This window comes from Protomyctophum bolini (genome assembly GCF_963924005.1).
Source record: "Protomyctophum bolini genome assembly, chromosome: 11".
Taxonomy (NCBI): domain Eukaryota; kingdom Metazoa; phylum Chordata; class Actinopteri; order Myctophiformes; family Myctophidae; genus Protomyctophum; species Protomyctophum bolini.
Genome location: NC_137872.1, coordinates 5,519,657 through 5,533,326, shown reverse-complemented (window position 1 = coordinate 5,533,326; position 13,670 = coordinate 5,519,657). Strand labels below are relative to the sequence as shown.

General features: G+C 45.4%; 1 protein-coding gene across 2 annotated transcripts in view; it reads left to right on the top strand.

The window, feature by feature from the left end:
- The first annotated feature begins 1,067 nt into the window (after positions 1-1,067).
- Positions 1,068-13,670, top strand: part of septin9a (septin 9a) — a 20,741-nt gene continuing 8,138 nt past the window's right edge. For both annotated transcript variants that reach the window (XR_013964905.1, XM_080776296.1), the window contains exons 1-4: positions 1,068-1,218; positions 4,294-4,422; positions 7,022-7,103; positions 8,530-8,667. Coding sequence is in view for 1 of the 2 variants with exons in the window: in XM_080776296.1 (XP_080632422.1) it covers positions 1,167-1,218; positions 4,294-4,422; positions 7,022-7,103; positions 8,530-8,667 (401 nt within the window). In the remaining variant the exon portion in view is untranslated. The remainder of the gene's footprint in view (positions 1,219-4,293; positions 4,423-7,021; positions 7,104-8,529; positions 8,668-13,670) is intronic.

Sequence of the window (13,670 nt, the reverse complement as noted above, 5' to 3'; positions counted from 1 at the left end):
ACAAACGTCTGGAGTGCAGTAGGTAGAGGTATTTAATGTGTGTGTGCACATGTGTGTGTCTGTGCGTGCGCCGTGTGTGTGCCTATCCATGACAACTGCCAGTTCATAGTAAACACACACATGCTGTATGAAGTGCACGTGCAGCGGTGATAATCCATGCTAGCTGTGAGAGGAGTCGGGTTACAAAGCACTCTGTAAGTCTGTATCTCTCACTCTGTCTCTGTTGCTCTCTCTCTCTCTCTCTCTCTCTCTCTCTCTCTCTCTCTCTCTCTCTCTCTCTCTCTCTCTCTCTCTCTCTCTCTCTCTCTCTCTCTCTCTCATATATATTGTCAGGCAGCCAGTGCACACACACGGCACACTCTGTCTCTGTTGCACTCTCATTCTCTTTCTCTCTCACTTCCCCTTTCGCTCTTTGCTCTCCCTTTCTCTCTCTCTCTCTCTCTCTCTCTCTCTCTCTCTCGCTCTCTTCTCTCTCTCTCTCTCTCATATATATTGTCAGCAGCCAGTGCAGGATGGGTGTGTGGGGGGGGGGATGTGGGGGTTTACTGGGCTTAGTGTGTAAGACACAGAGAGGAGATGGGAGGCCCCGGTGTGAGGGGAGAGAGATCTCCTGTACCGTGTGTTGTGTTTGTGTCTTCATGTGTGTGTGTGTGTGTTCACTCCAGACCAACCGTACATGCTGTCGCGACCTCTGTCCCTGTGTGTGTGTGTGTGTGTGTGTGTGTGGTGTTCATAATAAATGTGACGTGCACAGCATGACTCACACTCTGCTAACACACTGCAGTGCAAACAGAGATGTATATATGTTCCAGTCGCGGGTCTGTCTGTCTGTCTGTCTGTCTGTCTGTCTGTCTGTCTGTCTGTCTGTCTGTCTGTCTGTCTGTCTGTCTGTCTGTCTGTCTGTCTGTCTGTCTGTCTGTGTCTGTCTCTCCTCTCCTCATACATGTGTCTCACCTCCACCGTTCTCTCGTCTCCCCTCAGGGTCAGAGGTCATTCCCAGCTACAGCGGCGGTCCCGTCATGTCGGAGGCAGCGGTGGCGGCGGACGCGCCGTGTTGTCGCCCCCCCGGTGGCGTGGCGGGGGGTCTGCACGGCGGCGGCGGGGGGGAGAAGCCCCCTCCCCAGGTGGACTTCACCTACGTTGGCATCGACGCCATCCTGGAGCAGATGAGGAGGAAGGCCATGAAGCAAGGGTTCGAGCTCAACATCATGGTTGTAGGTGGGTGGAGCGCGCACGCACACACGCTGTCACACACAGCATGCACGCACGCACGCACACATGCTTCGTTCACACTATAGCAGCAACACGCACATACAAAACGACCTGGTATGGCCAGCTCAGCTGGAACAACTGTTACAGTTAGGGACGGGACCTGTTACCAAGTGGGATTGTGGATCGGCTGTTTTGTCAGTAATAAAACCTTTAGAATGACACATTGGACATGAGGCAGGCTTGCAGGTGAAGATAAGTTTTTAATTAAGTTCCAGGCCTGGACAACATGAAATGAAGTGAAATTATAAAGAATATAACTCATAACAACTCAAACAACTTAACTGAGAACTGAGAGGTACTGGTGTCAACCTCTCCCCATGGCAGCACACTCTCTACTGAGCCATTTCCCCTCTATATAGACTCCTGACTCCACCCCTGGCTAAGCAGTCAGCGAATCACAAGACATTTAACAACACAAGCAATCAGAGCTCTCTTCAGGCCATCAAGGCAGCTTCCCAACTACAGCATCTGCATAGATAAACACAAGTATATTAATTCACATGTCACAGCAGAATGTGCACCTTCTGTGGGACTGAGAATCAACCTGTTACACATACCATACAGAAACAATACAATGAACATGTATTGTAGAACAGCATATATTAGTCTGACAGAGGCTGCTCTGTCACAGGACCATACTGTATTATCATCTCGTATCATTATTTCTGGTCCAAATAATGTGGGCATTTGAAAATGTGCTTGAAATTCTCAACCCAGCATCCATACAATATGATATCGTGAGGGAAACATTAGCCCAACGTGTTTATATACCCCCATGCAGAGCCTCCCTCCATTGTTTGTTTTAAGGGATTCGGTGTGCAGTATAACCGCCATAGTGTGATGTTGAAAGCTCCACTTTATTTTGTTTAAAACAAGCCGTGTTCAGGGAACACCCAATGACGATGCACTAGAAACCCTAGGAAGTTTAGGCCAAGAAATATACACTATATGCAGTTTATTGTAAACGTGAACGAACTTGTGGACGTCTCTACAAATCAAATACCCCCCCCACACACACACACACACACACACACACACACACACACACACACGCACCACACACAGTAATATATTTCTGTCTGTCTCTGTCTTTTATCTTTCTAACTCTACATTTCTCTCCACCTCATGTTTCTCTCTCTTATCTCTCCAACATGTGCTATCCTGTCGTTTCCACAGACAGGTAGTGATGGATACTACTGGATATTGCTCGTGGATTAAAGTGTAGCACTGCGACGTGTCTTCTAATCCAGCCTTTTATGGAGACAGACGGCCTCATACTTTATTTTAATTACCAGACACGCACGCACGCACGCACGCGCACAGCACGCCTCGAAGCAAATTCACACCTTCCTCACTGTGATCAATCACACGACTTAACCCATTCATTATGCATTATGCAAGCATTACGTTACGCTGTGGCTGTTGAAGAATAGCAGATCTAAAAGCTCGAGCTTGTAGATCTTTGCTATTTTTGAAAAATCGTGAAAATGTGGCGCAAACCTTTGAATATATATTCTTCGTTCAATCATTCTATCCTTGAACGTTTTTAACTCACTTCTTTGCTTCTGGGGGGGTCCCTGGAACATTAGAGTACTGGAGACATGCATACTGTGTGTGTGTGTGTGTGTGTGTGTGTGTGTGTGTGTGTGTGTGTGTGTGTGTGTGTGTGTGTGTGTCTTTCCCTCCTATGGGAGCGGTGTGCAGTCTTTCCCTCCTATGGGAGCGGTGTGCAGTCTTTCCCTCCTATGGGAGCACTGTGCAGTCTTTCCCTCCTATGGGAGCCGTGTGCAGTCTTTCCCTCCATAGACTTTAATGAAATGTAGAAGTTTCAGACAGTGAAGATAATCTCCTGAAGTCCATAAAACACCACAGCTGTTGGATGTCACGGAGTTCATGTTTGCATTACAGCACTACTGTGTGTGTGTGTGTGTGTGTGTGTGTGTGTGTGTGTGTGTGTGTGTGTGTGTGTGTGTGTGTGTGTGTGTGTGTGTGTGTGTGTGTGTGTGTGTGTGTGTGTGTGTGTGTGTGTGTGTGTGTGTGTGTGTGTGTGTGTGTGTGTGTGTGTGTGTGTGTGTGTGTGTGTGTGTGTGTGTGCATGCGTGTGTTGACACAAGCCTTATTAAATTAGCCTATGGGCATCCAATATAAAGGAACATATTGGTTGTTAAAATGACTTTATTAGATTAGACCTTATTGTCCCAGAGGGATATCTGGTTTCACCACGGGACGTTGGTGGGAACATTACCACACCCAAACTGTGTGTGTGTGTGTGTGTGTGTGTGTGTGTGGCCTGCCTTCATACACCAGTGACACTCTCAGTGCGACCCTCTGTTGGCTCAGAACGTGCGACTAGTCGGTAAATAGTCACCCTGTGATGAAGACGTTCTGTAGCCTGATTATCAGACTGTAGCTTTCTTGAAGAGATGCAGTCCACTCAGAGAGTGGGCGGGATCTTTGGGCTGGATCCTGCAGGCTAGACGTTCTGTGCATTAGCCAGACTAATCAAAGGCTTCTTTTTAATTTTCCTTGGTCTTCATCAATGAAAGGACAGATGTGTTCTGGGCCTCTGGCATATCTCTTGTTCCTCGTATAGTGTCGGATGTTAACCTGCAGAGGGCGTCGCAGAGGGCGTCGCAACCCCACCGGCACTCGGTGCCAAGGAAGCTGAATGCGGAAGTGTTGGCTGCATGTAGCTAGCCCATTGCGCATGTTTCTTTTCTTCCAGGGAGCAACATGGAGTCCACCCTACGGTCTTCTTTCCTTCCAGGGAGCAACATGGAGTCCACCGTACGGTCTACGCGTCCTAACCTGGATAAGACGGCCGTCTGCTAAATCCCTAAATTGTAATTGTCTGTTGCAATTTTGATGGATTCCAGGGTCAATGTGGTTAATGTAACTTCTCTCTCTCTCTCACTGTGTGTGTGTGTGTGCCTCTGTGCGTGTGCGTGTGTGTGTGTGTGTGTGTGTGTGTGTGTGTGTGTGTGTGTGTGTGTGTGCCCCTGTGTGTGTGTGTGTGCTCAGGTCAGAGCGGGCTGGGGAAGTCCACCCTCATGAACACGTTGTTCAAGTCCAAAGTCAGCCGTAAGTCGGCGCTGGCCGCGGCCCAGGAGAAGATCCCCAAGACGGTGGAGATCAAATCCATCAGCCACGGTATGTATTGTACTGTACACTCATACTGTACATGTACAGTAGTTTACAGTCATACATGTACAGTAGTTTACAGTCATACGTGTACAGTAGTTTACAGTCATACGTGTACAGTAGTTTACAGTCATACATGTAGATTAGTTTAGTCATACTGTACCACCACGGTATGTGTCGTACACGGTATCCGGAGAACTCGCCAGTTTACCAACTCGCCACGATTTAGTGCATTTTAGTTTTACTTCACCTTCATTTAAATTGCATTGAATTGAGAGAGAGAGAGAGAGAGAGAGAGAGAGAGAGAGAGAGAGCGAGAGAGAGAGAGGATAGTTGTTTAGAGTTAACACTAGAGAAAGTAGGAATGCTAAAGGTTTAAACACCAAAGTACTGAAACAATGTAATTCATTAGTAAACGTATCCTGAAATAGGCCTACTGTACTTATCATTGGTATTCTTCACATACTCACCTTTTTATCATCATCTAGCTGACCATGTAATTGCACACCATAATTTGATCACTTTGTAAATGAACTGTAACATCTGTGGGTTTGACATACTGCACTGATGAAGACAGCATGTTAGCATGAAGAATTTGTGCCGCGGCGACTTGGTAAACTGGCGAGTTCTCTGGTATCCTCGTACACTACAGTCAAACTTGTATCGGACTGTACAGTCATACATGTATTGTACTGTACAGTCAGTCATACATGTACAGTAACCATAGGTATTACGTGTTCTAGTTCGATGGTTCCCTAAATTTCTATCCTGTGACCCAACCATTGAAATCTGATGTCTTCCCCCGGGACCCAAACTAGTGAGAATAGCAGATCTACAAGCTCACAACGCGTCGCTTCGCCGCCCCCCTTGTGAGCTTGTAGATCTGCCCTTTACAATTTATGGCGTTTTTAATTGTTCATGAGATTACTCTTTGTTTTTAATTAGTGAAAGTTAATTATTATTATATTTTCTTATGTTTTGAAATCATAATTAAACAAAATAAAGGATACTAAAAAGTCCCGACCCAGTGTTTGGTAAGCAGTTATGTACACTACAGCAGGTGTTCCCAAACTTTTTTGGACCAGGTACCCCTTTTGGGGTAGATATTTTTCCAGGTACCCCTGTATCATATATACAGACGTCTAAATGTAGACGTCTAAATGTAGACGTCTAAATGTGTACGTCTTCTCTTATGGGGGTCCCTGGCATATCTTTTCAAATGGGGGTCCACGGGCTAAGTAGTGTCAATTTGGGGGTCCTTGACATAAAAAAGTTTGGGAACCACTGCTTTAAACACTTTAGCACTTTATGAACATGAACAAAATAGATGGGTCCCCCCTGGAACTCCCTCAGGTACCCCTGGGGGTCCCCGGACCCCACTTTGGGAACCACTGCACTACAGTACCATATAGATGACACAATTCCATGTTGGCAAAATTACAATTCTTCTAGATTCTCTAATAGAGGGTATGCGCATGCAGAGTGGCAAAGTTAATGTAATGTTGTTTAAAGTCATTTAATGCAATCAGATAGGTCTTTTCTGTTTGCATGTATGGACTGTCAAGTCCAGAAAGTCGTTTTTTGCCACTCAGTAGACGTTCCCACATAACTTCCGGGTATGATGATGATGTCACAACACGCATACCCTCTATTGTTAACCCATTCTGACCTGAGATCAGATTCATACGAGGTTTCCACGGGACACACACTGGTCTGATTAACCCATTCTGACCTGAGATCAGATTCTAAAAATGTCAGTCGTTCTTCGAATTTTTCAAAAATAGCAGACCTACAAGCTCGTATCGCGCCACTCGGTGGCGCGCTATGAGCTTGTAGATCTGCTATTTTTCAATAGCTAAAGCATAACATGATGCCAACACCAAAATGGGTGCCAGGTCAGAATGGGTTAAATGAAGTAGTGTAAATGTAGTGTTTAACAATAATGTGACTCTTAATTTTACACTCAAGAGTTGGTGTTAGCATTATGTTATGCTTTAGCTATTAAAAAATAGCAGATCTACAAGCTTGTAGGTCTGCTATTTTTTGAAAAATGGAAGAACGACTGACACATAGAAACATAGCTTTTTCAGAAAACTGTCAGGATGTAGAAGACATTTTTAGAATCTGATCTCAGGTCAGAATGGGATAAGGGTCCATTTGGTTACCCCCCTCAAGGACCACTGGTTCCTGATCCAGAACTACTGACTCGTCCATCCGTCTGTGTTGTCGTCTCGTCAGAAAGTCACTCTTGTCTGCATTCCATCTCCTCACTTCCTGGCTGCTCTTCTCTCGTCCTTCCTTCTCTCCCACACTTTGCTCTTCATCATCATCACAATGATGTCTTCTGATACTCACTCCTGTCTCTCTCTCTCTCTCTCTCTCTCTCTCTCTCTCTCTCTCTCTGTAATGTCATATTATATATACTGATACTTGTTTCACACTTTCACCCTGTTTCCTCGGTTATCGTGGGTTTGAAAACATTCCCATGAATGTGTACGCGGTGTAAAACCTGCTTCCTTGGCACAGTGTATCGATACTGTGTGTGTGTGTGTGTGTGTGTGTGTGTGTGTGTGTGTGTGTGTGTGCGTGTGTGTGTGTGCGCGTGCAGACATCGAGGAGAAGGGTGTTAGGATGAAGCTGACAGTCATCGACACACCAGGCTTTGGAGACCAGATCAACAATGAGAACTGGTGCGTTACAACGTTTACACTCAAAGGACAGAGGATTTGACAGAGCGCATTTCCATGTCCAAAACTGTTTTGCAAAAGAAATCAACAAGAAATAGCCGGTATCTAAAAGCTCCCAACGCACTTAACCCATTCTGACCGGGCACCCATTTTGGTGTTGGCATCATGTTATGCTTTAGCTATTGAAAAATAGCAGATCTACAAGCTCATATCGCGCCACCGAGTGGCGCGATACGAGCTTGTAGGTCTGCTATTTTTGAAAAATCGAAGAACGACTGACATTTTTAGAATCTGATCTCAGGTCAGAATGGGTTCATCAGACCAGTTGTGTGTCCAGTGGAAACCTCGTATGAATCTGATCTCAGGTCAGAATGGGTTAAGTAAGCAGGGCATTGATTTACAAGGAAACGTATAAGCTGACATTGGGAGATACAAGTTTCTCTGCTTGACAGCAACAACATGGTCCCTGTGTATATATATGCATACGGGTGGCAACAGCTACTACAGTATGTAGCAGTTATTTGTTGCTGTCGGCCATGAGTAAATCAACGCCCTACTTGATCACACTACAGCGTCACGCAAAAGCATCACAAATAGCAGATCTGTGAAAGCTCAAAATGCATTTTGAGCTCGTAGATCATTTGCTATGTTTTCATGTGGATCCTGAGAGGTGTTGGGACAGGTTGAGGGGTCCACCCGACAGAGACCAGAATGACTTCTAGGTAGTGAGCATGCATACATAATAAAAGGATGACATTAATATTGTACTAAAACACTGTTTTACATATTGTCTACTTTAGAAGTTAATTTGGGTATGAGGCCAGAATTCACTAGATTAACGATTTCCTGACTTGGACCTTTTGATGATTGTCATCACTGGACAGCATTAATTAATTATAAAGAATCAGACCCCTCTGAAGTGAGTGGTACTGTACTGTACTGTACTGTACTGTACTGTACAAGCCCTCCTCCCTGGCCTGTCTGTCTGTCTGTCTGTGTGTTATGCTCTGCAACAGTGGTGAACAAACGCTATATATGCTATATATATATCCCTGTGTCCTGCTCGGACACAGACACACACACACACACACACACACACACACACACACACACACACACACACACACACACAGCTGTGTGGTTGCACCACTCAAAAAAACTAAAAACAAAAACCAAAGCAAAAAGCAGCAGATCTACAAGCTCGAAATGCACCATTGGGTCAATTTCACTGCCAGGTCTGGAGCTTGTAGATCTGCTATATTTTGATGCTCTTGTGTGACACCACAGTATGATTTACGGCGGGAACAAAATCACACACAAAACGTTAAAATATGGAGAGAAGAGATTTCTGCCCTAATGTCTCTCTCTCTCTCTCTCTCTCTCTCTCTCTCCTCATCATGGTGTATGTAATGTCTCTCTCCCCCCCCAGCTGGCAGCCCATCATGCAGTTCATTAACGACCAGTACGAGGCCTACCTTCAGGAGGAGATCAACATCGACCGCAAGAAGATCATCCCTGACTCCAGAGTGCACTGCTGCATCTACTTTATACCCCCTACTGGACACTGGTGAGATTGCACCCCACACACACATGGACACACACACACACACATGCACACACGCACACACACGCGCGCGCACTGTGAGCCGCTGTGAGCTTCTTGGTGTTTGTGTGTCCAGAATCCGCTTTATTGTCATGTCGCATCACAAGAGGGTGGGGGAATTCTCTTTCATTCAAGCTCCATTTTTGTAGTTTTTTTGTTAGGGCTCGAGTTAGTGTTGAAGTGTCCTTGAGCGAGACTCTGAACCCCTAATTGCTCCTGATGTGCAGGTTTGGTGCCTTGCATGGTTTCCTCCGGCATCGGTGTGTGAATGTGTGTGTGTGTAAATGGGTGAATGTATAATGCACAATCTATGTAAAGCGCCTTGGATAATGGCGCTATATATATTAATGCACCATTCACAGATTGAATTCCACCACGGGTTACAATGCCAGCAGCAGAGATGGATTGTATAGCAACCTGCATGTAGCATGTAGCAACATCACCGCTACACAGCTACTCAGTACGACGTGTATCTGATGTGTTTTCGTGCGTGTATCCTTGCGTGCGAGAGGTGAGACGCAAAGGGAAGTATTCCCCCCTCGTACACATGAAAGTACAAGTGTACACTTAGTGGTCACTTTTATTGGGGGAGAGACACGAGGTTTAACCCATTCTGACCTGAGATCAGATTCATACGAGGTTTCCACTGGACACACACTGGTCTGATTAACCTATTCTGACCTGAGATCACATTCTAGAAAAATGTCAGTCGTTCTTCGATTTTTCAAAAATGGCAGACCTACAAGCTCGTAGCGCGCCACTCGGTGGCGCGCTACGAGCTTGTAGATCTGCTATTTTTCAATAGCTAAAGCATAACATGATGCTAACACCAAAATGGGTGCCCGGTCAGAATGGGTTAATAGAAGCATGTGTGTGTGTGTATGCAGTTTGGTCTGCAGTCAAGGACAGGAGGTTGTGTTTCTGTTGGAACATTAAACATGAGACTCTCGAGGACCTTGAACGCCGGGCGATTATTGGAGACAGATGTGGCCATGTGGCTCTATCATCCCACAGCCAGGAGCCTTCGTTCACACACGGCTGGGACTACAGTTCACACCGTAGAGGCGGTGGCTCAGGGGTAGAGAGTGGCTGGATGGGAACCGCAAGGTTGCCAGGTCGAACCCGGGCTCCCCCAGAGTTAGTGTTGTAAACCTTGCGGTTACCATCCGGCCACTCTCTACCGCTGAGCCACCGCCGCCCCCGGCATGTGGTGGAACATCGCTGCGTAGATATCACTCTGGATTCTACTGGCATGTGGTCGAACATCGCTGCGTAGATATCACTCTGGATTCTACTGGCATGTGGTCGAACATCGCTGCGTAGATATTACTCTGGATTCTACTGGCATGTGGTCGAACATCGCTGCGTAGATATCACTCTGGATTCTACTGGCATGTGGTCGAACATCGCTGCGTAGATATCACTCTGGATTCTACTGGCATGTGGTCGAACATCGCTGCGTAGATATTACTCTGGATTCTACTGGCATGTGGTCGAACATCGCTGCGTAGATATCACTCTGGATTCTACTGGCATGTGGTGGAACATCGCTGCGTAGATATCACTCTGGATTCTACTGGCATGTGGTCGAACATCGCTGCGTAGATATCACTCTGGATTCTACTGGCATGTGGTCGAACATCGCTGCGTAGATATCACTCTGGATTCTACTGGCATGTGGTCGAACATCGCTGCGTAGATATTACTCTGGATTCTACTGGCATGTGGTCGAACATCGCTGCGTAGATATCACTCTGGATTCTACTGGCATGTGGTGGAACATCGCTGCGTAGATATTACTCTGGATTCTACTGGCATGTGGTCGAACATCGCTGCGTAGATATCACTCTGGATTCTACTGGCATGTGGTGGAACATCGCTGCGTAGATATCACTCTGGATTCTACTGGCATGTGGTCGAACATCGCTGCGTAGATATCACTCTGGATTCTCGGTGTGGAGCCTGCATTTCCAAGGGATGGATTACAAAAACATTCCCCCTGATCCTGTCCCACATGCAGGGCCCTGATTGGTGCCCTCACCACTTCGGCGGCAGGGAGATAATCCAATCACAATCGCAACGGGGCCAGGCTGATCTAGCCTGGAAAGCAGATATGCCAGGTCGACGTGCCCCTTTGAGCTTAAAGCATGTCGATTTTTTTTCAACCCTTTTCATATCGAGGCCCATTCTTTTGTTCAGCATTTGAGCCACGGACCACCGTTTGATGACATTTAGACTTGCTGACTCAAATCTAAAGAATTGTGTTATCGTTGGATAGACTTTTGTCCACAATTCCATTCTCTACTTATGTAGACTTCTTGTAAATTATGTAATGCAGATGTTTAACAACAATTTAACTCTTGAGACCGTCCATTTGGTTTCATATTGACGCTCTCAAAAGTTAGAGAACTAATAAGGGTCCATTTGGTTACCAACACTCTCCATCATTTAACCGGGTGGACCTCCTGGAACCCCCTCAAGGACCACAAACACACACAGGCCCAGCAACCCGAGGCGTTGAAGTGTCAGGGCTGCCCCCTGCTGCCTGTGTGGGGCATAGCAGCATGCTGTGAGGCCTATTGACACAATTCAATTCAAAGGGCTTTATTGTACATGAGAAAACATAGGTTTACATTGCCAAAGCAGAAAGAACAATACAACAATACAACAATACAGCAATACAATCAAAACAAAAATTATGTACATTTGAAGGTCAGAATCTACAATAGATCAAATTCTTGACACAGTGACTCCTACGCATGATGAGTCATGATCCAATAATGGCGAGTCATCAGTGGGAAAGAGAAAACACAGTGTGTGCACTACTCTGGCCTGACGTTCTCCCGTGCATTATGACAGGATGAAGGCACATGGCATTTATCACACTCACACAATATAACCCATTCTGAACCTTTTGGCGTTTAACCCATTCTGACCGGGAACCCGTTTTGGTGTCAGCATCATGTTATGCTTTAGCTATTGAAAAATAGCAGATCTACAAGCTCATAGCGCGCCACCGAGTGGCGCGCTACGAGCTTGTAGGTCTGCTATTTTTGAAAAATCGAAGAGCGACTGACATTTTTAGAATCTGATCTCAGGTCAGAATGGGTTCATCAGACCAGTGTGTGTCCTAGTGGAAAACCTCGTATGAATCTGATCTCAGGTCAGAATGGGTTAAAGCATTATGTTATACTTTAGCTGTTGAAAAGTAGCTCCGTTTACTTCTGCTACTTCAAGTCCATTTTTGATTCCAATGCACATGTTGTGCTCCGGGCTTTTAATTGTACCTCAGTACTCCTACATTGCAGTATTGATATTACTTAATTAAACAAAAATGTGAGCGCCCTGTTTAAAACAAGATGCATTTAAATGCCTGGCCCTGAGAACAGGCCTGCTGTGTCGTGTCCTGAGTCACTGCAGCTGATTGTGTCAGTAGAACCATGATAAAGGCAGGAGAAGAACACACCAAATCATGCAATCATGAATTGATCGCGTACACCTGCTCCACAATGGCACAGGGCTATCTCTTGCGCCACCCTTATCCCTAAACCTTTTAGCCATGTTTGCAACTATTTTTTTTTTAAAACTTTAATAATAGTTTGAATAGCCGATCCACAAGCTCACAGCGTGTCAATGACTATTTTAACTATTTTAAAATGTTTTTCAAAATTGTCAAAAATGGCAAATGGGTTTAGAGATAAGCAAGATTAGGCTCACAGAGTCAACACGCCTTCATGACAACATATTACAGGAACAAATATATTTCACAACATTAGCCTCATCATACTGTAGCACAATGCCTACGTTTTTTTTTTTTTTTTAATTGACATTTCTACCTGACTAGTGCCTATAAGAATCGGTTTCATTGTGCCATAGACTAGTGCCTATTATGTCCTCAGCCTATCATAATCATCAGGACCCATTTGGGGGTCACGGAATGTTTTTTTAACAAGGCCTTGCCTCTTTTTAATGTGTCTATTGTTTTTAAATGTGAAGCACCATGAGCCATGGAGAACGGTATTTTGCTCCCCTGTATGCCCAGTGTATATTTGTGGAAGTAACAATAAATCTGATTGATTGATTGATTGATTGGAACAAATGAATCCCTAACAAATCTAATAAAAAATAAAATAATTGTATACATTTTAAAACAACCTAACAAATCTAATAAAAAATAAGAAGTAAGTGTAAACAGCCGATCTACAAGCTACTGTACCGATCTACTAGTGAAAATGGCAGATCTACAAGTGTGCACGCTGTGCACTTATAAGATCTGTTATTTTCATTGGTTTGGGTTCATAGATATCAGAGCCACGTGAGTCCCACAAGTCTGACATGGTACAGTGTGTGAACTACAAAAGATTGTGCGTGTGGACTTTCCACCTCGGAGGAAACATTGGAGGATTGGTAGCCCCTTACCCCTGTGCATGCACATTTTTCACATGCACACACACACACACACACACACACACACACACACACACACACACACACACACACACACACACACACACACACACACACACACACACACCTCGACTGGATTGAACTTTAATTCAATCACCTTAATGGCAGAGATGGATTTCTATTATGGGCGGCTGTGGCTCAGGAGGTACAGTAGGTCGTCCAATGATACCTGGGTCGGCGGTTCGAATCCCGGCTCCTCCTCCTGTCCACATGTCGAAGTGTCCTTGGGCAAGACACTGAACCCTACATTGCCTCCAAAGAGTCGGTCAGTGTGAGCTCGCCACCGTCGGTGTGAGCTCGCCACATGTGTGAAGTGAGGACGCTGGCGTCGACTGTTCGCCCCTTCACCTCCCAATGTATGAATGAATGAACCATTGTTAAGCGCTTTGAGCACTTGGAAAAGCGCTATAAAAATGCAATTCATTCATTATTATACTCAACTGTGTGTGTGTGTGTGTGTGTGTGTGTGTGTGTGTGTGTGTGTGTGTGTGTGTGTGTGT